Source organism: Ascaphus truei, chromosome 2 (genome assembly GCF_040206685.1).
Source record: "Ascaphus truei isolate aAscTru1 chromosome 2, aAscTru1.hap1, whole genome shotgun sequence".
NCBI classification, from domain to species: domain Eukaryota; kingdom Metazoa; phylum Chordata; class Amphibia; order Anura; family Ascaphidae; genus Ascaphus; species Ascaphus truei.
The window spans coordinates 48922054-48948918 of NC_134484.1; the positions used below are offsets into that span (position 1 = coordinate 48922054).

At 40.9% G+C, this 26865-nt stretch overlaps 1 protein-coding gene across 1 annotated transcript; it reads left to right on the top strand.

The window, feature by feature from the left end:
• The first annotated feature begins 205 nt into the window (after positions 1-205).
• On the top strand, positions 206-26602 carry RAD21 (RAD21 cohesin complex component). Its single transcript, XM_075582401.1, has 14 exons — positions 206-365; positions 15259-15436; positions 16619-16748; positions 17384-17483; positions 18193-18299; positions 18750-18953; positions 19417-19542; positions 20065-20187; positions 21082-21305; positions 22220-22367; positions 23356-23507; positions 23924-24061; positions 25111-25194; positions 26124-26602. The coding sequence occupies exons 2-14, from the start codon at positions 15293-15295 to the stop codon at positions 26313-26315; spliced, it is 1872 nt and encodes a 623-aa protein (XP_075438516.1). The 5' UTR covers positions 206-365; positions 15259-15292; the 3' UTR covers positions 26316-26602.
• Positions 26603-26865: the final 263 nt, after the last annotated feature.

Genomic DNA, 26865 nt, shown 5'->3' on the forward strand with positions numbered 1-26865 from the left:
GCGTCTCTCATGGCGTGATATGAGACGTGGGCTGTATATGGCAGCCACAGACACACGTCCGTTTCCCTCCTACACCAACATGGCGTCCCTCCGGCTTCAGACACGCCTATCACAGGCGTGCGTGAGGACGTTCTGCTCGGTCACGTCCTTTTCGTCTCTATGGTGGTTGCCGCCCGGGCCTCGCTCCCTGTTTTTTTTAACAGTAAACATCCTGCGGATTTGAACGTGGGGTTTGGGCGGCAGGAAGGGGCGCGGCCGCCATCTTGTTTGTTTGAGTGGATCTGGCAGGGAGAGAGAGGCGGGGGGACCGAGCTACGGGGCAGCCGGAGACTCCGCAGCAGCGGCCTGGAGCAGCACACACGGCGGTAAGCGGCGGGTTACACGGGACGGGTGGAGGTGGGAGGCCTGGCCGGGGTTTTTGATAACATGGCGGGTTAAAGAGTAAACGGCGGAGGAGGCCGCAGCTCAGCCTCGGCCTCGCGTGAAGCGGCGGTGCTGGGTAAGGAAAGCGGGCGGGAAGAGGAGGCCGCGTCTTATGGAAGCGGAGCTTCACTTTTTTAGCGCGTAGCTGTGCGAGACCCCGGCGCGGAGTGATGCAGAAACATTATTATTGTGTGAGTTAACAAGTTATACTTGGAAAGCCGTGCGGGAGAAATACATGGTGCTCACAGACCGCCAACGTTATCCCTCCCACTGCTGCCTGCGAGACATGACCAAGCCCGCGTCCTGTGAGATATATAATCTGAGCACCACTATCATATTTAAACTATTGCACAATTATCTGTGTACTGTATATTTTATTTCTTCGTGTAAATGCTGAAGAAATAAACCCCATTGCTGCTTGTTATGGTAAACTGCTTTGCACTGCGGGCCCCTGCAGCCCAGTTAATGGTCCTATAACACCTTGAACCATGTTTAGTGTATTTCTTTCTCTGAAAACAAAAATCAACTACGAGGATATTTAGATACAAACCTTTTTTATTAATTGTGTACGGTGCCTGAGCGTTTTTTTGTACATGTTTTAGGAAGAACAGCTTATGCAGAAAGTGAAAGCCTGTTTTAAAAAAAGTGTGTGTTCTTGTGCCTCTTTTTGGCATCACTAAAATCAATGGCGTTCTTGGCTGACTTTTTTTTAATTTTTTTAATTCAAGCTTTCATGTAGACTTAGGTTTTCTTATATTCCATTTAACTTTGTTCTTGTGGTATAGCCTATTTTATGTTGGTGATTATGGCTTGCAGTGCAGGCCCATATTGTACTAAATAGTATTTTTCTGTGCTGAATTGTTTACACAACCATTGAATTGCCGGTGAGGAGCTTTGCGCATAGCATACATTTTGGTCTCTGCATAAAAGTTTGTCCTGGCATGCTCTTATTGCTTTTACCGGAGAACTCGACTGTCCATATATGGCCCACCCGATGATCTCTGTGCTAGAAATACCGTTCTGTTTTCACACATGCTTCACGCAGCAGTGCATATTTAGAATTGGCAAAAACCAATCAGATTCCCTGCAAGCAAAGAAGGAATTAAAAGCCCCAATTTGTGTACAGGACCTGTAAACAGAAAGGCGTTAGTCATCTTAACTCTTGGTACTACATTACTACTATCCATGCCGTTAAGAGTGCATACAATTGGGGCTTTTTCGTTGTAGGGAATCTGGTCTTTTTGCTCTTTGTATTATTCCCCAAGTGCACCTAACTGTAAGTCTCACACAGGTTGAGCGGGTAGACCTTCTCTGTCTCTTGCATATTTAGACTTCCCTGCTAAATATTGAAGTGCTGCATTATAACGCTGTACAGAGTTTGATCGATCACATGGGTAGTTAGAACTATTGCGCACCAATGTTATGTCTTGTGACTCGCTAGTTCCTCGAAGAATCACTTCTACGCACCTAACCCGTCTTTTGGTGCCCGCTGAAGGACCGAAATGGTGATTGTTTAAATGTGTTCTTTATTTATTTGTTTTGTTAAAACTGCGACGACTGGCAACTTGAACACATTTTTGTGTATTTCACAAGTCTGTGCACAGTGTTATTTGCCTTGCTTCATTATATTATGTATGAGGCAGTAGGTGTAGGTGGATCTGAGGTTGTGTGCATCGTCTGCTTTAAAGGTACTGTAGTGAGCAAGACCGAATTGAACTGATGTCAGTAATGTGTAGTACATGAAAACTAGGTGATTGATACCACTTCAGAAAAAAATGTTTAAATTCATCTGAGTAATAGTCCTGTTTTTATTTACGCATCTAATCAGAAATGTTGTTGTTTTGTTTGTTCAGCCCCAACAATGTTAGGCCGCGCTTATAGCGACGCAATGTCACCTGAAAAAATACATTGGCGCCGCGTGCGCTTATAGTGTGTGCGACGGCGTGCCGTCGCGGAAAATGGAAGCCGACAAAATTTTATTTTTCAAGGGCTGTCGCGTCGCGTGACAGCTCTTGAACAAATCAAATTGCCATAATCCCACCCGCCGTGTCGTCATCGGCGGCACTATAGGCACGGCCTTAGGTTTGTGCACATCCCTTGCATGCAAAAGTACCTACTACAAATCAACAGAACGGGGACCTCGCTGTATCTGTGTGTGTTGTATTTAATTTTGCAGTGGTGCTACAGGGTATAATGAGAAACTACATTTAATCAAAAGAAGTAAATAAATCCTATCTTGGTGCACTCTAGAAGCATACCATGTTCATCTCCTAGTAAGAGAATACATCAAATGGAACCTCTCCCAATGTCAATAACCTGCATTTTCTCTTAACCAATTTTCTGTTTAGATAAATTCAGCAATTCCTCGCCTTATCGACCCAATATGGCTGCCTATTTAAAAGAGGATGCAAACCTCACTTCCTAAATGGTTGCTATAGCAACGCTAGGAAGCATTAAAGGGGAGCGGTGGGGCTTGTAGTATTATTATCTAATACTACACCACTGATTTTTATCATTTAGAAACATGCAGGATATGAAGTGCAGATTTAAAAAATAACATTTAAAAAATGCGTGTGTGTTCTCACTAACGACTATAGAAAGTGCACTCCCAAAAACCATTTTTTGACCAATTATTTATTTTAAACGTTGTGACAGTGTCACACACAAACTTTTTTAAACCTCATAGTGTTGAAAAGTCGGCTGCTCGGCATCATGATCACATGAAAAGAAAAAAAGACAGTACACGACTTCTCGTAGTGTGTATATATAATAAAGCAATAATTTGATGGTATAATATGCACGTACAGAAAAATCAATTATATAGCCAATGCATCTTTTTGGTACATGTTACTGCTCAGGTGTCTGTGAAGAACGGCTGTCCTAATGGCTCCCACTCCAGTAAGTGCAGACGCTCCTGTTTTAGGCTGTCCAGATCTCCACATATATACATGGGCTAGAGAACGTCCACACTGCAACAAGATCACACCCGGTAGAGAATCGGGTTACACGCGGATCGGTGGAACAAACTAAACCCGAACTGCTGTCTCTAGGATATGCCCACAGCTCCACGGTGCTACCAGGTGATGCCGCTGACGTCCCTAAACTGTCGCACTACGGCGACTGACTACCGCTGACTCAGAGAAGCAAACCGCAAGCTACCGGATAAGCTTAAAGCAGTAATAGGGGATTAACGCAATATGCCAAATACAAATCTCCTACGCGTTTCGTTGAACTAGTCAACTTCTTTAGTGATCCCTGGTTGACTTCTCTGAGTCAGCGCTAGTCGGTCGCCGTAGTGCGACGCAGTCTAGGGACACGCGATACACGCGAATCAAACTAAACCCGAACTGCTGGCTCTAAGATATACCACTTTACAAGCCACAGCTCCACGGTGCTACCAGGCGATGCCGCCGATGTCCCTAGACTGCGTCGCACTACGGCGACTGACTAGCGCTGACTCAGAGAAGTCAACCAGGGATCACTAAAGAAGTTGACTAGTTCAATGAAACGCGTAGGAGATTTGTATTTGGCATATTGCGTTAATCCCATATATATATATATCTATCTATCTATCTCCTATCTATCTCTCTCTCTCTGGAGAGCCTAAAACAGGAGTGTTTGCAGTGGAACCCATGAGGACAGCCGTTCTTCACGGAGAGGGAATTCACTGACACCTGAGCGGTAACATGTACCAAAAACATGCCCTGGCTATATAAAACTATTGCTTTATTATATATACATTTATACCCTATGAGAAGTCGTACCTTTTTTCCCCCCCATTATAAAAATGCGACCGATCAGGGAGATATAAGGGCAATAAAATCTACACTAATCTTACTGTTGCTCTTTTTACAAATGTTTCTGACATGTCATTGATTAGTGCTATGTGAACTGCACATTAAACTATAGCAGATCAACTATTGTAATTTTGTGTAGTTCTACTATGTTACGTGGTCACATGCAACTTATTTACATCCATCAATTTAACAATTTTCAATTTTAAAAGTACACTGGATGTTTAAACATTAAGTGATTAGGTACCAACAATTATTTATGTATGTATGTGTGCTCCATTCCTTTATCCAGCAGAAAACTTCCTGTAATCACTTGTAGAACAGTCCATGAATTGGCAAATTAAATGGAGTTCCACCACTTAGGCTGCGCTTATAGTGCCGGCGACGTCTCCTGAAAACAAATTGTCATTGCCGCGTGCACTTATAGTAAGCGTGGTGGCGACGCGATTTTTTTACAGCCGGGAATATTTGATTTTTCAGGGGCTGTCACATCATGTGACAGCCCCTGAACCTATCAATGGCCTGGTCACCTGCGACGCCGCCGCAAAGCGAAATACAACTTTCGCTGGGTGACGTCGCGGACACTATAGGTGCGGCCTTAGTCTGAACTGATTCCCATTTAAAATCTGGCATCCCTGACAGTTGTATTTTTAAATTCTCCTTTAATATATTTACTTTTTTACAGTTAGGCCTGAGGATAAAGTAACCTACTGTATTGGAATTCGCCTATCACAGAAGCAGTCATTTTTTGGGATTTGCCACAGACCTGTATTACATTTCTGGCCTAGTATCCTTAAGCTCCGATAGAGTATTGCAGTGCAATCCTGCGTCAACTGCAATTGGCTTGAATTTCAGTTCATGAAGCATTGTGGTGCGTTACCTGTTAAAGCGTAGGTAATCTTCCAAATTTGCTTGTTATAACAATTAAATTAACGGTTTGTAATGGGGACAGTAAAGATAATTTCTGTGCGCAAGTTGGATATACACCTCCATATGCACTGAACATGGCCACTTGCAGGTGCACTTACCATAACACTACTGTTTCTAAGTTCTCCCCACTTACCACTTAGATTGTAAGCTATTTGGGACAGGGACTGCTTTTCCTATTGTTACTTTGTCTGAAGTGCTTATTCCCCCTATGTCCTATAATATTATGTCGTGTATTACTGCTTTGAAGCGCTATGTACCTGCAGGAAACTATATAAATAGAGATATATGTACAGGCATACCCCGCATTAACGTACGCAATGGGACTGGAGCATGTATGTAAAGCGAAAACGTACTTAAAGTGAAGCACTACCTTTTTCCCACTTATCGATGCATGTACTGTACTGCAATCATCATATACATGCATAACTGATGTAGTAAACGCATGTGTAACAGGCTCTATAGTCTCCCCGCTTGTGCACAGCTTCGGTGCAGGTAGGGAGCCGGTATTGCTGTGAGTGTCCTTAAACCGGGGTATGCCTGTATACAGTTGATAAATGTTAGTTGCCTGTACTGGTCCATCATGGGATGCCACTCGTCCACTGCAGCAGACTGGCAGGGTAAATACCACAACTGCTGCAAGTCCTCTTCGAAAGACCCGTCAATCACAGGTCTGCTTTCTGAAGTCATGTCCCATATTGCCTTGTATATAGTGCCTTGCATAGCACTATACGTTCCAACTTCTGTTAGCAGGGTGGTGATTGACAGTTGTGCTTCATTAAAAGATCTGCAGCTGCTGTGGTCTTGGCTTCATAAATCGCCAGCAATCTTCCTCTCAACACAGGTTTAAAAAAATAAAAACATATTTTGAGCACTGTCTATTCAGTTATCAGTGGTGGTTTGTTCCAAAAAAATTGTATGTTTTAATTATGGGGAAAAAACTGAAAAGCCGTAGAATGTAGAGGGGGAAAAAACTTAAAGCATAAAAACTATTGGGGATGACAATATTATATGAAGTTGGCTTCCCTGTAGGGACCAAATTATTCTATGGGGTTACTAGTCACTACCAGGAAGTAAAAGACTAAGTCTTTTAAGCTGCAATTCCCTTTTCCAAAATATTCTTGCTGCCAATAACTGTAAGGGTACAAAGAGGACAAGACACGATAGAGGAAGAGCTGAATACCTAGAAGTGTATAAATAACAGGTTGCTAAGACATGATGCAAAAGATTACACCACATAAGGGACTCGCTGGAAGGATTTATAAGAATGTACTGCATGCCTCTGGAAGTATAACAGTACAGGGACTAGGACAGTACCAGCTGTGTCCGAAGGAAGATTTACGTACTATGCTGATCTGTAATCTGGTTTCTTCTTTAAAAGCCAGATTTAGCGTCTAATTTTAAGTGATCACTTGTATGGAGAACATCATAAACCTCAGTTAGGTTGATGTTTAGAATCATAGATTGTGAATTGCTGCAAGACTTGTATGCAATAGAAAGTGTATACATCAAAAACAGACAAAGATGCCCAAAGCTACTTCCAATGTGACACAAATACACAGTGTAATACCTATATATTCTCTTGAAAAAAGGGTAATTTAGTTTAACCCTTTGGCCAAAGCGTCTTAAGCCTGCTGCCACTTTCAAGGCATGACCGTAGCAGGTCCTAACACTCCCTGGGTTAAAATACTTAACCTGTATAATTACAGGAAGAATGATCACATTTGGATCTGTCCTAACTTGGCAAAATGAAAATGACCTGCCAACTTGGAAAGTGGGGAGGGGCAAGCATAAACCTTGAGGGGAGGGGGGGCTACTAACCTCCCAAAAGCAGCTGAGACCAGCTGCACACAGTTAATAAACACACAGCTACCCAACAAGCTCTGAGAAACCCCAAACATTACCACATAATGTGTCAAAAGGAGTGCTAATGGGCGTGGCTAAATGTATACAACAATAACAGACAAAGATGCCCAAAGCTACTTCCAATGTGACAAAAATTTACAATAGAAAGTGTCAGGTTTTTCATAACCTATGAAGTTGCATATATCTGGAATACGTGTGATTCTGCTCAGTGGGACATAAGTCCTGATCACGAAGTAAAATATAGCCAATAGAAACTGTCACTGCTAGAATTTGCATTCACATTACAGCTAGAGATCTGTGATGTGTGGTTCATCGCAGTTTGGCCTCGTATATCTAGCTTCAAAGTTTATGCAAATTCTAGTATTGCCTGTTTTTAGTGTCTAGCACTTTGGTGGCAACTTAATTAACCGAATATTTATAGCATAATTTTTTCTTAAAAATCTGGGCAGTGACGTCCTACTAGGATGACTTCCACATTCAGCACTATAAAATAAAAAATATACATGCCGTTATAGGCGACTAAATTGCAATGAAGTAGACTTCTTTTTAAAAAGTTTTCTAATGAATAGAACATATTCCTTTTGATTACAATTAAAATGTAAAGATTAATAATAATGGCGGAAGAGAACCCTCTGAAACATGTCTTGTGTGCAGTCTGTTTTGTAGTGTCCACTTGCTCCACAAGTAGTACCTGCATCGTGCATGCAGCCTACAAACTAAAGGTAAATCAACCCATCTCTGCTTTTGATCCTGAATAGAGTTGAGCAAATGTCTCATTTTAGATTTTCACCCGGAATCCAAAGTTGGTTCCAGACTTTGACTTGGGCACCAAATTTTAAGCAGAGTTTTCGAACTTCATTTTCGGGTCCTGCAAACCTTCCCATCTTTAATATATACACCTGCATACTCATACATACATACATCATGGAAGATGCAGAATTGCTGAACTTAATGATCCATCCCGCCTCTATCCAGTCTTGAACGTGGGATAAACATATCTGCTTATAGCGGTAGAATCTCAATATATTTTACTTTTTTCCAAAACCTGTACTTACCTTTTCCAGTGCCCCTATGATGTATCAGTTACCTTATAGGCACTGGCAGCCGGTGTCAGTGCAAAGGTTCCCAGAGTATGCGAAAACAAATATAGTGCAATATATCAAAAACTGAGTCTGTTAGGATCAAAAATAGGAGGTATCCAACTCACCTGGTGTAGAATAAAATCAAGCATGTACAATAAGTCTGGTTACTGGTACTCCTTGGGTGGTGATGAGTAACTTCCAACTATATGGATTAAAGGTAAAAGGTGGAAATAGTATAATAACGTTTTATATTAAGGATAAGATAAACACTCGATTCACAGAATTAAAGTGCTTTTACACCACCACTGAGTCATATTTGGAAGTTCCTCAGTACCAGTAACCAGAGACTTAGGCCGCATTTATAGTCCCGGCGACGCAGTGTCACGTCAAAAAAAATGTATTGAATCAGTCGCGTGCGCTTATAATAGGAGCGCCGGGCGGCTTGGTTACGATGTGTGTATGTATATTCTGTGTGCAATGTCACCTTTTGCCTGAAATCCATCTACATGGAACCCATATAAGCAAATACTCTGCTGTTCACACATCTTTTTGTGTGCTCATTTGCCAGAATCCCTTGCTGCAGGGAAGCACTGTATGCTAGGTGATAACGGTTGAAAGGCAGGGTTGCAGATCTGTCTGAGACATGTGAATGTGCTCACAAGTGATATTCGTTATTGAACATGTATTTATTACTCCATACCTGGGAGCGTTGTATTGTATGTCTTTATTTATAAAGCGCCATTAATGTACATAGCGCTTCACAGTAGTAATACATGGGGTAATCAAATAAATAACAGATAATATAAATAACAGATCATGGGAATAAGTGCTTTAAACATAAAAGTAACATTAAGGAAGAGGAGTCCCTGTCCCGAGGAGCTTACAGTCTAATTACAAATATACAGTGCATTGACATAAGCTGCATTTATCTTTTTGATATTGGGGGATAATCAAACTTTACCAGAGCAGCATCCATTCGGTGTTTTGTGTTATATGGTTCTATTTATAGATTTTAGTACACACACCTATTTGAATATTTATGATCACCTTTTTGTGTGTATTTATAGATATATCGCGATATAGATATAGGCACGTTTTCTCGAGGGTAATTTAAATAGAAGTGTAGCTCCCTCTTTTTTTCCTGGCATTCTGTGCCTGGTAGCACTGTGTGCATTCAGATGATGCGGAGCTGACACCAGGCACTCTAAAGGTCAAAGCGTCAATCCTGGCTGCTCCCCTTTTAAAATGTAAATATATTTTTGAAATCCCTTACATTTAACGTATCAAACATGTCGCAGCCATTGATTCACTTTTCCCTAGGAGAAACAACCCCGTAAAGATTGTGTTGAGCTCTCTATGTAGTGTTCTGTTGCTTTTTGGTGGCCTTTTAAATCCTGTTTGTTTTATTGTTGGCATATTCTTTTAGTTGCTTACAAATTAGTCTTGTAATTTCAAGTTTTTAAAACTGGTTTACCTTTTGATAACATCAAAAATATACTTTCTATGAACCAAGCAACAGTGAAATTAATTCCCAATCACCCGTCGACTATTTTAAGTGCTACTTGAACAGCATTTCACAAGCGTAATGTGATTTTTATATAATTGGTGTGCAAGTTGTGGTAAGGAAGTTATGAAGTGCACTTTGCTATTTTTTCCAAGACATAATTTCACATTGTAAAATAGTTTAAGCTTTAAAAATCATCTGATTACACCATTCAAAGGTTGAAGTCAATGATTGTGACTTTTTTCTATTGTAATTTACAATGATCGTCCATGTTACTTTATGGAAAAGTGCAGCCTTTCTTTATTTGACAGAAAATGAACAAAATCTAGTTGACGACTACACACACACACACACTCACACTCTGTTCGATAAATCCATTAAAATACAGTCCCATGGCTGACCACAAGCAGGGTGGGATTGGGAGCGGGACTAGGTGGCGAGTAGATTTTTTGGTTCGGCGAGTAGATTTTTGGGTGATTTGTCTATATATCTATATCTATATCCCGCATTAGCGTACGCAATGGGACCGGACCATGTATGTAAAGCGAAAATGTACTTAAAGTGAAGCACTACCTTTTTCCCCACTTATCGATGCATGTACTGTACTGCAATCGCCATATACGTGCATAACTGATGTAAATAACTCATTTGTAACAGGCTCTATAGTCTCCCCGCTTGCGCACAGCTTCGGTACAGGTAGAGAGCCGGTATTGCTGTTCAGGACGTGATGAGAGGCGCATGCGTGAGCTGCCTATTGGGCGATATGTCGTTACTCGCGAGTGTACTTACTTAGTGAGTGTGTGTGTGTGTGTGTGTGTGTGTGTGTGTGTATACACGCACACGCACGTTTAAGTACACTCGCGAGTAACGACATATCGCCCAATAGGCAAACGGCAGCTCACGCATGCGCATCATGTCACAAACAAAAGGAGTAGCGCCAGTGATTGTGTGGTTAATGTGCTATAATGTGAATCTATAAAATATAGTATATAATATATAAACTGGTGAACAAATTAAGTGATATCACCACAATTATGAATATATAAATAAATAACTGATAATAACACAATGACCAATTGAACAACTAGTGAAAAAAAAAATAGAACAATATGCAATAATATATATATAAAAAAAATATAGAACCAGTCCCAATATGGAGTCCAGAAAATGTATGTAGTTAAATCCAGCAGGAGGGGAACTTCAGGCTGCTCTCAAATAGATGAACCACATCCAGTGGAACCTGTAGAAAAGAAAAGAGAGCGCACGCCCCATAGCGTAAAAAAGAAACAATTTATGCGTCACAGACACTGCGTCACTATGGAAGTGCGCGATCTGGTCGAGTCGCGCTGGATGTTGTGTACAGACCGTTTGTTTCTCTGAGCCGAGTGAGACACCCAGCCGAGCAGCTAAACACCTAAGAAAAGGATACAACTGGTGTTCTACAATCTTTATTAACTGCAAGCACGGAGTATCATCTTCCCTGTGGATTTCGTCCTTGGACTGCGGTGATATTGCAGCTTGGCGGTGATATGATATTTCACAATTGTGCATTTGTATTTGACATCTTGTGAGTGCGATTCTTATCCTTCCCCTTCTCCCATCCCCAATCGAATAAATTGTTACTTTTTTACGCTATGGGGTGTGCGCTCTCATATATATATATATATATATATTATATGTATATATATATTATATATTTAATATATATATAATATATATATATATATTATATATAATCCAATGCACAGCCGGCACACCATATGCAAGTAAATAAGTTTTGGTGCTTATCCCATAAAGCAATAACAGACCATACGATACCGGTTGCAACACGACATCAAGGGACAGCACGCAGGTAAGTAAATCAAAAATGTTCTATATTTGATAGAAGACACAAAAAACGACGTTTCTGGGGGACCGAAACGTCGGTTTTTGTGTCTTCTATCAAATATAGAACATTTTTGATTTACTTACCTGCGTGCTGTCCCTTGATGTCGTGTTGCAACCGGTATCGTATGGTCTATATATATATATATATAGATATATCTATATCTATATCTATATATCAGTGTTCGACAAACCTATACATTTGCACGCCCCGGGCGAGTGGATTTAACATCGTGGCGAGCTCCTATTGGCCCAAGCAGCACACGTGTGGTACTAGGTGGCTAGAGGTGTTAAATGGTTCCTGAAAGTTTGTGATGTGTGTGTGTGTGTGTGTGTGTGTGTGTGTGTATATAAATGAATGGAGAGCCCACAGTGCTTTACAAAGAGTGTGTGTGGAGTGGGAGTTAATATAAATGGTGTGGGTAGGTGTGGAAATGTGAGAGATTGTAGCATAACTAAAAGTGTGTGTAGATACTATGTGGTACCTATTGTTTTTTATTTTATTTTTTCCTCAATTACGCGTGTTGCATCATATTGAAATGCTAGCACCAAAAGCTGACATTTTAAAGGGACATTCCCAAGATTAAAGTGAACCAAGTACAATGGCTTGTTCAATAAAATAAAATAAAAAGAACTGTTACCTATAATGCCTTAACGTTTTTCTAATGTAAATGGGGGGGATCCAACTGGAAGTATAAGCTCCTCCACTTCCATTTTCCAGTATCAAAGGCATGGTCACGTCGCGTGATGGTACCTGGAGCGATAACACAACACTTGAGGCACAGGGTTCCGGTGCCGTCGGACTGGCATTCCTGTAAATGTTAATCTTTTTAAAGGCATGCCAATAAGTTACTTTATGGTGATTTTGAAAAAAAAGGAGAAGCGAATTCCACTGATGTAGGGGGGGTGTAGGATGCCAACTGCTTGGGACTGCCTCGTTAAGATGTAACACATTTTAATGTCTTAGAACAGGGGTGTGCATTTTTCTGGGGAGGGCGCAGCCATTAGAGGGCCCGCACTCTCCCCCAAGGCATTTAAATTAAATGCATGGGGACCGTGCAAGGCCTCTGTAACTTACCTTGGCTTCCAGCAACACGTCGTCATGCTAACCCGACGTCAAATGACACCTCAGGGTTGCGTTGCCATGCCACGTCACATGATCCTGCGGTGTCATTTGACACCTGATCCGAGCAGGCGGGGGAAAAGATTGCGCACCCCTGCTTTAGCACCTTGACATTACACAAGGGTGTAGCCGGAGGAAATCCAACCCCTCCCAAGTCTGACTTTGATGCATTTTCACCAAAATCTGAGACACAAGTTTGTATGTTATGGGAACTAGTTCACTTTGCAAGGAGATTGCCCCTTTTTAAGACCGGTTTTAATGATGAAAATGCACATCGTTCTTTCCCTGAATACGTTGATCCATTATACGAGTGCGTCTGAATTCGCTCACTATGTCAAACCAGATGTATTTCATGAATTTATGTTCGTCCAGTCTTGTATATTAGTGATATGGGGAAATCCCAAGCTTGGACCCTAAAATTCCCCCCCTGATGCCTGTTTTGCAGCATTTACTCACCTGCCAGTCACCACCTCGTCTGCCATCAGCCTGGCCGATCCTGCTTCACTAACACCGTATCTGTCGTGATGTGACTGGCTGACTGTGACCGCCATGCTGCTCAGTGGGAAGTGCTTGGTTGGGGGTTTAGGGGATAGATCAGAGGCGTGGATGGGAGAGCTTCTTTTCCCATCCCACCCACTGGTCCCAATGAGGTCAGACCAGGAGCAGTGAACGAATTGTGTGTGGCAGTCTGTCACAGAGGGACACGGACATACGGGGGGTTGGGGGTTCCAGAATAACAGCCCTCCACAACTCATCAAAGGATTAGCTCCTATGTTTTAAAACTTTTTGCGCCCCCCATCCCCCCTCCTTATTAATATACTCTGATTAACAACCATTGTAAACAATATCAGTCCAGTCCTGCACCCACCAAGAGCGATGGTTTGGATTATGAAGGGAGCAAATATTTTCAACTGCTCCTTTTTCGTGTAATTCTTGACATAAGTACCCTTGTGAGAATATACCTTGTTTATGTACCATCATATTTAAAGTCATTTCACCTTACACTTGTAGCAGGAGTTCTTCCATTTAGATATGTTTGAAAACACCTCTTCCCCTATTACTCTCGATTGATGGCATGTTACTATGCTGAAGAAGTGCTCTATGTCTGAACTATTCATTCATTTGTTTGTTGTTGATAAATAGCTAAAACCTAGGACGATCTGGATTAACTGGGGAATCCTTAGACCCATTTGCTGAAGGTGAAAATAAATCTATCTGTGCAATAAAGCAAGCATACGCTTATAGGGGGTCCGTGTCAAAATGGATTCGAAGCAAAAGGTGTCACTGTGCTCATTTGCATGTCAGTTCCCAGAATCCCATGCTGCAGTGGAAGCACTGAATGCTGGGCGATTATGGTGTAAGGCAGGGTTGCAGACCTGCCTAAGGCTGCGCTTAGTGCCCACGACGCAGCGTCGCTACAAAACAATTGACTCCGTCGCCAGCGCTTATAGTAAGCGCGACAGCGCCAAAGCGACCAAAAAATTGGAAGCGGGGTAAATTTGATTTTTTTACAGACTGTCGCCACATATTACTGTCTGTAAACCAATCGATGGCCCTGTCGCCATCGACGTCGCTGAAAGTTAAATTATAACTTTTGCTAGTGGCGACGGGAGACGTCATCGGACGATGTCGCCGACACTGTAAGCGCGGCCTAAGAATGAGCACACAGTAATATTTCTATTTGCTATATGCTTTATGGCGGAGTGTTTTTTGTCACTTTTTGGGGTTTTTTTTAACCCACCATAGCTTAACTAATGTATACGTTTTCGGAATTTAAAGATGAAATCTCACACAGCTTTTTGAATTTAAACTTGAAATCTTAACTCTAAGAAATATGATGCAAAAATCTATGATTTGAGGAATGACAAGTGTCAATTTCAAAGTACAGTAGCATTAAGCTGAGCTGAGTTTTTATTATCTTGTCAATTAAATAATGTACCTTTTGGCTTTTATAGCATAAAAATAAAGGGGTTTTTTTTGGGTCATTATTATTTGGGTCTTATGTAATGCTATCCTTATCTGCTACTTTATTTTCCCCTTTTATCAGTTTGGCTAATGATGGCGGTATAATTATTATACGAATCATCAAGAAAGTAAAGGTGTTTTGTTTGTTTTTTTTAAATGTTTTACCGGCTTAGATTGTAAACTCTTCAGAGCAGGGACTCCTTTTCCTAATGTTACATTTGTCTGAAGCTCTTATTTCCATTATGTGTTACATGTATTACAGCTGTGATGCGCTAGGTACATAAATAGTGCTATATAAATTAAGATATGCATACGTAGCCAGGCTTGATGTCCCCATATTGTACAGGATTTTGTATCCATTCTGTTTGCATTGTATGGTCTTGGGTACATTAATCTCTTGTTTGGGGCATAGCAGATGGGTGATGCTGAATCCTTGTGCCACCCAGAAATCCAATGTTGTCTAAATTGTACTGTTCAGAATCTTTTCCCATTTTATATTTGACCTGTAGACATTGTAATACCAAAGTATATGTTCTGTATTTAAAAACAGGACGTTACACTAGACAAAAAGTAAAAGTAGTATTTTTCAGTGGGATGGTTTAGCCGCATATTTTACCTGATCTCAATGAAAGATTCCTTGTTTTCTTGCATAACTGGCATAAACGTAGGCACCTTTTCTTTTGTCCGCAGGTTTGTACCTTGGCTATTAAAGTGAGACGGGACAATGTTTTACGCACACTTTGTCCTGAGCAAGCGAGGGCCGCTGGCCAAAATCTGGCTAGCGGCCCACTGGGACAAGAAGCTAACCAAAGCCCATGTGTTTGAGTGCAACTTGGAAAGTAGCGTGGAGAGCATCATTTCACCCAAGGTACGATTATTATCTGTGCGTTGTCTCTGTACCTTCTCCATATTATCACATTAAAGCAGCAGTTCAAGCAATATCCTACATGTGTTTTTTTTTTTTAATTAATCAGTTCTGTACTACGAGAAAATACTTGTAGCATTTAAAGACTTTTTTTTATGTTTCTAATGTAGGAAGCATTTCCAAAGTGACAGCCACCTTCCCCTTCTGATAGGCTCTGGCTCTTGAGCCTCGCCCTCTCTCTAGCAGTGCACCAATTGTATCTAGTAACTGCCCAGTCAATCATATTCAAAGACTACATTGCCCACAATGCTATGCAAGATCTGTAATCGATTGCTTGCTCCGGGTTATTTAATTCAGGAGAACGGATCGATCTGCAACTTAGCTAATCACTTGTCGGTGTGCAGATTGTATTGATGCACATATTGAATAGGGGGGGAATATATATCTATTTTTTTTAAACGGCAGCTTGAACTGCAGCTTTAAATATTGCAATCCACTTGTTTGTAAACCGCTGCCTAATACAATATGTTTTTCTGGGCACATTTTTGGCCCTACTTTGCAACAAATGGTTATCTAGGGGGTGCGCAAAGTTTGAGCTGCGCCCCAACGTCAAATGATGCTGCGGGTCATGTGCCGTCTTGTGAACCCGCAGCATCATTTGCCGCACGTTACCATGGCGACACGTACGCCACATGATGTTGCCATGGCGTCACGTCCAGAAGACTACTGAATCCCGGTAAGTTGAGGTTGCAAAGGCCTTCCGCGGTCCCTCGCCGTTTAACTTAAATGCCTTGAAAGAGCGTGGGGCCTCTGCATCTGCTGCGCCCCCCCCCCCCCCCCCAACAAAATGCTGTGCCCTCCAGTTTGCGCACCCCTGATCTAAGGTACTGAATTGGATTTTTAGTAGACTGTTTTTAGTTCATGGGACTGCTTTGGTCGTGGAGAGTGACATTTGTCATAGGTTATGATACGTTGTAGTGCACTAGTCTCTTGAAACAGCACACGTCTGTTCTTTGCGGCACATGAACTAGAGACCTGCACACTATAATTTAATCTATGAATACAGCGTATTGTGATCTAAGACAATGTGACATCTAGAAAGAAAATACTTAAAGCTTCCCAATCCAAGTACCACCTGCAGATATCCCACTCCAATTGTAACAATAAAAGTGATGTTTACTATAGGTAAAGATGGCTCTGCGTACCTCTGGACATCTCCTCTTGGGTGTTGTAAGAATCTACCACAGGAAAGCCAAATATCTCCTTGCCGACTGTAACGAAGCTTTCATCAAAATAAAGATGGCGTTTCGCCCTGGTAAGCAAATGCCTATTTCCTCCTAGCCCCTTTTTAAGGTTTTTATTTCATCCTGTATTATACTGCCTCTTCATAAATTGCCACACTGCTAGTCATTTCAGTAAGTTGTGCAATAAAAAGGATCACCAGTCGCATGTAGGTAAACTGTCGGCTTACTGTAGAACAAGGCGTGTACGAGACCAAGTATTGCTGCACATACCAGAATGTTCTTTGAAATGCATAGATGGCTCGTTTCTGAAACAAACCCAAAATAGGACTGTGGTGACATTATTAAACAGACACTGTCCCAAAAAAATGCCTCCTATAACTTTTATCTTGATGGAGCAGGATATAGTGGACACATGTTTCTCTGTGATAATAGGGCAGCAGCTCTGTAACTACCATTTTCAAATTGTAGATATACATGTATAGATATACATATATAGATATACAATTAGATATTAAACCTTGGCCTGAAAAATAAATATCACAATGTATAGCAAGCTACAGAATTGACTTTTCCTCGTGCAAGGAAATGAAATCATAACATGTTGGGTGATAAAAGGAGAAATCTACTGTACATGTGTGTTTTGAAGAGCTTTTTTTTAAGAGCATTGTTGGGACACTATTACATGTGTGTGGCATACTGTGTGTAGGTGTTGTGGATTTACCGGAGGAAAATCGGGAAGCTGCATACAATGCCATCACCCTGCCGGAAGAATTCCATGATTTTGACCAGCCGCTGCCGGATCTAGAGTAAGCTAGCACTGGGCATCTGTTTTACACATTGCAGTACTGAAAAGCGCCTTGCTGCTCATTGAGACCAATGACTTCCCTGTCTCTCCCCCAAAAATTGACGGCATGGACTGTTGGGTAATTTAAACGAGAATACAGCCAAACATTCACGCTTCCTACTTTGTAATTAACAATGTACAAAAGCTCGTTAATATTGATCCTCTTCTAAGTGTTACTAAAGGATCCATTTTTTTTTAGACCTATGAATTGTGCCAGTTTACTATCAGTATCACACAGTGGGGAGCATGTATTCACTTCTTTTCCGATATAACTTTCCTACCTTTCCACACGCTCACTTCTTTAACAGTAGATTTTTGTACAGCTAGAGTGCAGTTGGTCCCAGAATAAATACTTTTTTCTAGTCCCCCTTGTGAAGACTTGAAATGAAATGTAGTTTTGGACATACACATACTATATCCCTTCCTTTGTTGATTTCAGTGCCCTCAGATCACCTCCATGCTTTCTTCTCTCTCTTGTTCACTTGTTATCCGTTTTTATCTTGCATCAGCCTGCATCCCATTACCCAATGTGGCACTCGCCAAGAATCTGGTTCTAATCCACTAAGTACCAGAGGTCTGCAGCTAATGAGCACTGCAGACGGAAGAAGCATTGAAGCTAAAAAATAACCTCAAGGAACTACTTTTCACTCTTCTTTGCTCTTGTTTTGAAGTGACATTGATGTGGCACAGCAGTTCAGTTTGAACCAGAGCCGAGTGGAGGAGATAACAATGAGAGAAGAAGTTGGAAACATCAACATCCTGCAAGATAATGATTTTGGTAGGCATCACTTTTTTATTTTTTGGTACAAAAATGTGCTCCCTTTTAAGAAGGGGGTGGGGGAACCAGGTCACGCTGTCACGTATTCCTGGATTTGTAATTGTGACATCAAATGGGGATATGACACTTAATATAATGTTTCAAAAGTAAAATGTTACACAATTAGCACAGTAAATGTTGTCTAACTACAAAGATATCCACCATGTGACTTGATTTCTACATGGCTTGCTTGGTAGGAGGAGCTTGGTATGGATGTCAGCCACTATACAAAGATCAATTGTCCATACACAGTTGGCCACTTTATGTCCAGAATTGTTGATGGTATTGGAGAAAGTAATAGCTGCATTTGACCAGACATAATGTTTTCTACCGAGTCATTCACCCCCCTTAACTTTAGCCATAAAAAAAAAAGCGCTGCTCAGTTTGTCATGTTTGATGGTCATCTGACAGGTGACTTTGGCATGGACGACCGTGAAATGATGCGTGAAGGCAGTGCATTTGAAGATGATATGTTAGTGAGTACGAGCGCTTCAAACCTCTTGCTGGAGCCTGAGCAAAGCACCAGTCAGCTAGCTGAGAAGACTAACCACCTGGAATATGATGAGCAATACAAGGATGATAATTTTGGAGACGCAAACGATGGAGGAATTTTAGGTATGTGCAAGACTTGTTTTTGTATCTTTCCTTGTATGCCATGCACTGTAGGCTTGCGCCTTTCTTTACTTGGAATTGTTTCTGCTATTCTCCCTGTCACACACCACATAAAAAGTGATGAGGAAGTGGGGGGCATCTTGTGAACCTGCCCATTTATGCATAATAGTCTTCCAATTCTTCCTTTATTCTAGACCTGTCCCCCATTGTGCTTGATGTTCAGTAATATTCAAAAGTGCAGTTTGTTTCACACAGTGTGACTGTTCTCCTGCTGAAATAGAACAGCATCAGACAGTATCAATTCACCATTCTCAACTTGCGTAGGGCAGTTGGATTACACAATCCGTTGGTAATTGTAATGTTTCTCCCTTCGTAGAAATGTGTGTAAAAAAATATATTGGTATTTTGTACCTTCATGTTTCCTACTCGCCCTACTTAAAATTCTTCATTTCTTTTCTTATTGTAGATGACAAACTTCTTAGCAATGATGGAGGGGGCATATTTGATGACCCACCTGCTATCCCAGAGGAGGGTGTTGCAATGCCTGAGCAGCCTGCCCACGATGATGACATCGACGACGATAACGTTTCAAGTATGTATTAAAAGAAATGTCTCCCCTCTCCTGTGTGTCGTGGTGTTACCACTTGATCACTCAAGTATTTTGAGCGGTTTAGTACCTAGTCTTAAGCAGTCATAGCTCATACTGCTCCTGACATTGTTTTATAATCCATACAGCTTGTACATAGTTACATAGGTGCATTATTACATAGTAGATGAGGTGGAAAAAACTCCTATGCTAAATTTAGACGACAGATCATTATCCTATATTTGTTTTTACAGTCTATTGAACCAGACGAAGGCAAAAAAAACACAAAGATCAAATGCTGCCTCGTAAGGGGAAAAATAAATGCCTGACATCTTCTACACTAACTATAATTTGTACTTTTGGGGGACATTTGCATTGTGGGAGTGTCGGAAGCATGTATTTGTTACAGTCATTTGTAATTACAGTTCCCTGCAATTCTACCCCTGCTATAGGGGGCAACCATGTAGTTGTCTTTTTTTTTCCCTCCCCCTCTTTGTGTTCAGAGTCTATTTTATTATTGTCTTGCAGTGGGTGGCCCAGAAAGTCCAGATTCAGTGGATCCAGTGGAACCCCTACCAACTATGACCGATCAGACTACATTGGTTCCCAATGAAGAAGAAGCTTTTGCTCTGGAACCTATTGACATTACAGGTAAACTTTTTTGCAAAATAAGGCTACGGCCCCAGTCGTTGGGTGCGCTCTTAGGAGCGCCTGGTGGCACGTGAACCAGTTTATCGTGACCCGTGGTCTGCGATTGCGCTTCCAGTGAAGAGCAGGAGATCCGAAGGGGGGGGGGGGCTTGGCGGGGGCGTGGCCATGACATCACGCGGCTGATCCGCCGGGACGTGGACACAGCTCAGCCGCCGCTCCAAAAGAGACATCTTGTCTTTTGGGAAAGGCGGTCGCACAACGCACTTTCTGCGCATGCGCACACCGACTGAGGCCTGCCCCATAGAGGGCTGTACTTTGTGTGCGGCGCTCGCCCCGCAGCCACCGGGGATGAAGCCTAACTTTCCACGAGGATCTGCTGTGTGGTTTGCAGCACTGAAGTGGGTTTGTTTTGTGAGGCAGATCATATTAATTCAGCACTAGCAGAATTGAGATTCAAAAAATGATAGCCTTGTAATATGTACCTATCTGGTGGTGTCTCTGCAGTAATTAGTGTTCCTGTCACCATGGTTCCTTTTTTTTTTCTCACTTGAAAACATTTTTTATTATGACCTATTCCAGGTCCATTTCATTGTGATCTTTGTTTAACGATACTTTAAACAAAGTACAATAGAGCCTTTCCAGTTTTAGCACAAATAAGTACAGTTACTATAGAATTTCCATTTGACTATTACTGATGTTTAGTTGTCACTTTTGAGTAGTTTGAGCACTTCAAAAAAGTTTCTTTTTGAAGATGCCAGTATTGAATTCAGTATATAATTACATATCCAAAAAAAGCTATATTTTAGAAAGAGTTCAGGTTTGCACAGTTTAACCGTAATGGAAAATTAATTGTAGAGTTTTACAATTTCATTTACTTTCTCCACCACTTACCAGTTAAGGAAACCAAAGCCAAAAGGAAGAGGAAGCTGATTGTGGACAGTGTGAAGGAATTGGATAGCAAGACTATTCGCGCCCAGCTAAGTGACTATTCTGACATTGTCACTACTCTGGATCTTGCTCCTCCTACAAAGAAACTCATGATGTGGAAGGAGACCGGTGGTGTGGAAAAACTCTTCTCTTTGCCTGCTCAGCCATTGTGGAACATCAGGCTTTTGAAGGTATAGCAATAACGATATAATCTTAAAGCGCTACTTTGTGACAATGTTTTGTCACAATTGTGTCTATTATTACCCTTTGATAATCTGTCTTTTGCTAAATGAGATGTTGATGCCCCTTGCATCATTGTAATGGCAGATCAACAGACGCTGCAGGTGTGCCGCGGACACATTCGGTCTTACCACAGTATATCAGCTTTCAGACTCGCATATGTTATGAAGGTTCTAACCCGTAACCAGTATTGTATTCATGTTTGACACGGACCACTCTTCCAAATCAATAGCATACGCACATTAACTGCTTTAAAAACTGTTTACAAAAATAGAAACAGGGCAGAGCACTGCCACAAATACATTCGGAGGAGGCTCACATTGGAAAAATGAAAGTTTATTGGATCATGTAGACACCTTGAATACTAAAAGCGCATCTACGCGTTTCGGTCCGTACGCCCTTTATCAAGGTTAAAAACTGTTTTTAGCCTGCAAAAAAATTAAAGCATCACAAGTCTTGTGTTACTTATTTTGATTTGTAATCATTGCTTTGCATTTTGTGTGCAGTGATGATTAAATGAAAAGTTATGGTTTGCAGAGATGTAACATATTTTTAAGTTTGATATAGACCAATAACTGTATTTTCTATATCATGAACTGAGCCTATTGTTGGGTATCTCCACCCAATGAAATATATTCATCGTTTTCTACACAAAATAGTTGGAGGGAAAATATTTAAACAACGATTTCTAGTGTTGGTGAAATTATTTTGTACATTTCTGATAACAGGCTGCACTTCAAAGCTATAGCTGTACAACATTTTCATTAGCTATGTCGTAAGAATTCAAGGATGTTCATGAAACCTTTTTATTGTGTAAAGTAGAATTTTTGTTTGTGCTAATATTTCAACTTTCGTTGTACTTTAGCTTTTCACACGCTGTCTTACACCTCTGGCACCGGATGAACTCAGAAAGAGAAGGAAAGGTGGGGAAGCGGACAACCTGGATGAGTTCCTCAAGGAATTTGAGAATCCAGAAGTACCAAGAGAAGAGTTGCAGCAGCGAGATGTCATTGGTCAGTGATTACCTTTAGAAATTCTGTTACATACTAGATGAGGTTGAAAAATAGATGTCCAAGTTCGATCTATGCTAAATGTAGACAACAGATACTTAACCTATATTTGTATTTACAGTATTTTGATCCAGAGGAAGGCAAACAAAATTCCCCAATGAAACATTGTTGCCAAAGTGCTTTAATTATTGATGCTCGTTATTAAATTTCCATTCTATTTGCACAATTAACAATTCTTTTACCTGCCCTTTTATAGGTAAAGTTACATTTATGAATGATCCAGGACTATAATAAACAAGCCCCAATGCACATCCAATATGACAAAATATAAGAAAATTATTTAGTACATTAATATATAAGTATGGGTGATATTTAGTTCAATCCTTTAGCCAAAACATTTCAAGTCTGCAACCTACCAATGTTATACTGTCGTCTTTGTATGTCTTCCAATGGAAAAGAGGAAACAATACCTTAATATAGCCAATTGCTTGGGATGTGTGACATGTGTAAGCACCCACAGGGTTCAAATTTAGGGACGATATATGAGCTACAATGCATAGCTGGTTACAAATCTGGAGTGCCCTAGTCAAAACATAGTGAAGATAAATCTACTTCCCAGCTTATTGCTTCAGCAAAGGTCCTTGCCACCTTCCTCATGGGGGGGGGGGGATCTCAGTAGACTGCAACGTTCACACGTGTACTTGGACCTGTTGATTAAATAGAAGTGAAATGGGTGAGCTTAAGATAGAGGCCACAAACATCAGAAACAATTGTGTATGTCTAATTGATCCAGGATTACGTGCATAGATTGTTGCAAAAGTGGCCCTCCATCGCAATAGAACAAAATTGCAAACAGAAACCTAAAGACCGTCTATAGCATTGTGTTACTGAAGAGTGACTAAAGTGCCAACTAGATATTTCAGCATATAACAGATTAGTCTTCGTGACTTTTTTGTAATTTTATGAATAAATGTGGTTTTCTGCCCTATAGACCAGCCAATTTTGGAAGAGCCTAGTCGTCTGCAGGAGTCCATGATGGAGGGTAGTAGAACTCAATTGGATGAGTCTGTGATGCCACCTCCTCCACCTCAGCAAGGAGTGAAACGCGATTCCCAGCAAGTGGAACCAGAACCCATCATGCAGGTATAAATCTTATTGATCTATGCATCGGACATGTGGCGAGTGTCCTTGCAAAGACTCCAATGCCCGCAACTTATCTCCTCAGGGGTTTTCTGTTAAATATTTTTTCCCGTTCTTACTGCTTTATCAATGCCATCATGTTGGTGTGTAATTTGCTCCCCCAGTGTTGGTCAGTAACTATTACTATAATTTATTTTTAGCCATTGTCTGGTATCAATTCCTTTAGTTGAATAAGCGTTGCACAATTCAATGTGTATTTTGTACCGTATGAATGCCGGACCTTAAAAGCAATCCAAGTTCGTTACCAAAGAAAACATTAACAATGGAGCTGTAAACTCCTTGGAAGCTGAATCAAAAACACTAAGTTATGAAAAATAACATTTGCTGACCAAAAAGATATATTTGTTTTTTTTATGCAGCAGGAAGCAGAGCCGCAAATAGAAATGCCACCTGTAGAACTTCCTCCAGAAGAGCCTCCGAGCCTGTGTGACCTGATTCCTGAGCTGAATCTTCTACCAGAGAAGGAAAAAGAAAAAGAAGGGGAGGAGGAAGAGGAGGTGAGGATTGAGGTTCACATATTTTTATTTAAACGCACAATAAATGCAGTTGGTCCAAACATGTAATTGCTATATTAAGTACTGGGAATATGACTCAATCTGAGACCTTGGATAGCGGTGTGCAGATCGGCCCCTTGTACTCTTTGGCCCAGGCCATTGTGCCTTCGCCCGCGCGGAGGCTGTGAAGTCACCCACGTGAAGCGGGTGCATTAATTTTCCGTGGGGGGCGTGCCTAGGGACGTGACGGAGCTGGTTCACCATCACTGGGTGAACCGCTCATGTGACCTGCGTGTCGTACCAAGAAATCAGTTCCAACTGATTTCTTGCTCAACACGCGCACCCTCCTGCCTCCGCCCGCGTGGTCTATGGGCGCAATCGTCAATCTGATCGCGTCCTGCGCGGACGCCTCCGCACCTTCTCCCACATTACAGACGTCGCCATACCAATTAACCCTGGCAAGTTGTACAACCTCTGTCCATGACATATTAAATGACACACATTCATTCAGTTTGAAAAGTGAGCGGAAAGTACTGGAATTTCTTTGTGATAATGTATTGCTGGGAAGTGACACATTAATAGCTGTAAAGATTACAAGTCGTTATATAACGTGCCCACAGTCTTGTATTTTGTAATTGGTAGTAGATTTCTGCACTTGTTTACCGTTTACCCTCAATCTCATACATTGTGCAGAGTTTGGCTCAAGCTGTAAAGTGCTGCTTAAATATACAAGAACGGTAGGAAATTGGCACAAGATTCGTATCTATCTGCAGTTCTCAAATGACAAAATGGTACATTGTAATCTTTCTGCCAAGCCAACCTAAAACATCTGTGAATTTAACATCTCCATAAAGAATCTGCTTTGCTAAATATTTTTTCAACACCGTGACACTCATTTGCTATGTATCAGGCAAGCAGGTAGTTTACAATGAGTGCATGGTGCTCTTGGGATATTGAGAAATATGAATTCATTTTCTAGTTCAATTGTTGTTCTATGAATATTAATAAAGGCTCACAGCTGCTTTTCTAACTGCTGTTTTTTGTTGCTGCAGGAGGAAGATGGCACAGGGACTGATCAGGATCAGGAGGAGAGACGGTGGAATAAGAGAACTCAGCAGATGCTGCATGGTCTTCAGGTATTATGGCTTTTCTACTCCGGTTGTCCCTTCGACTAGCTTTTGACTCTTCTAATATGGCACAACCGCTTTCCATACAGATACCACAAACTGGGAGTGGACAAGTAAATTGCATTTTAATCTCAAATGGAGTTAAAAAAATAAATGTGCATGCATTGCTCTCCTAACATTGTTAATAAAAGTAATTGGCCTACATTTCATTCAAATCTCCAAAACACGTTTCTAGCCCCAAGTTGGGAGAAAGGCCTAGTCAAAAGAGCGTTAACACTACATCCTCCTGAATGGAGTTGCCAAAGTTAAGATCATGTACTGGGCTCAATGAAAAAGGTTAATGCTTTATTTCAAATGAAACTGCCATAGAATAGCATACCTTCATACGATTGTATTACGGGTGCACTTTGAAATTTAGTCTAATGTAAATACTGACATTAATTGAAATTCTTATTTTACAATGTAGTCTTTACATAGAAAGCACTTAAATTCAGAACTCTATGTTCAAACTTTCATACTTTATCTCTACTATATGAAATTAAAAAGTATAATGTATTATCACTCTTCAGAATTTTATAATTGGACTCAACACGAGTTTCTAAGATTATATTCCATTTGACCTATCATTTAACTGTTAGAGTAATTATCGCATTCTAAATGAGAACCTTACAAACACTATTGGGATGTTGCATATTGACTTGTACATGTGGGACAGTACAACCACTAAGGGTATTGTCCACCCCACTACTACAGTAGCACGGTTTCCTGAATGAAGCCCTAACACTTCAGAGTTGGATGGCTGTGAAACTTCTGCAGTGTAAAGACTAAGTGCTCATTTATTTGCAAAATTTGCCTTTTTTTAAGTTTAATATTAATTTACCATTGCGATCATAAACAATGATCTATCTATTTATTTTTGCCTCTTGTTTTGTTTGCAGCGAGTTCTTGCTAAAACAGGAGCAGAATCCATTAGTTTGCTTGAGCTGTGCAGGAACACAAACCGAAAACAAGCGGCAGCAAAGTTCTATAGTTTCCTTGTACTTAAAAAGCAGCAAGCCATAGAGCTTACCCAAGAAGAGCCCTACAGTGATATCGTCGCCACACCAGGACCCAGATTTCATGTTGTTTGACTTGCCGGGTATCCTCAGGATAAAGCAAGTTTCACCAGAGCATCTATGAACCTCTTGTATGCTGGAGCAGCTAGCAAAGCAGTGTAATACATGCCCCTCCAACACCATAGGGGTTCAAATCTGTCCCTGGCTAAAAAGGTCTTGGTTATTTTACTGTCTGTACAAATTTTGTCTTTTCTGTGTAACATCTATATTTTTATGGGATATGAAAGGGGAAGGGTTGTTTGAATGGTTTTTATTATATATATAATTATTATTATTTTTTTTATTTTTTTTAACAAACCCAATCTAACATCTCCAGGATTCATTAAGTTGAACTCTTCAGGGGGAAGAGCATGCTAATCATTCAAACAGTTGTGTGCAATATTTGTCTCTAACCATGAGCAATGTTCTTTTAATCAAGTCATTACAGTTCATTAATTGGTAGTCTTATGCTTTTGGAGGTTTTTGTTTCCCCCTCCCAGATAATTCTGGTTGTTTCTCAAAGTTTAAATTGCAATGGAATATTTTGCTGGCCTATATTCATTTTTGTTTTTTACATGCACCCATA

Bases quoted from the DNA above. Each gene is read 5' to 3' on its own strand.
- RAD21 (XM_075582401.1), top strand. From the start codon at position 15,293: ATGTTTTACGCACACTTTGTCCTGAGCAAGCGAGGGCCGCTGGCCAAA. The intron at 15,437-16,618 runs GTACGATTATTA...TGTTTACTATAG, and splicing joins AGAGCATCATTTCACCCAAG to GTAAAGATGGCTCTGCGTAC. The intron at 24,062-25,110 runs GTGAGGATTGAG...TTGTTGCTGCAG, and splicing joins AAGGGGAGGAGGAAGAGGAG to GAGGAAGATGGCACAGGGAC.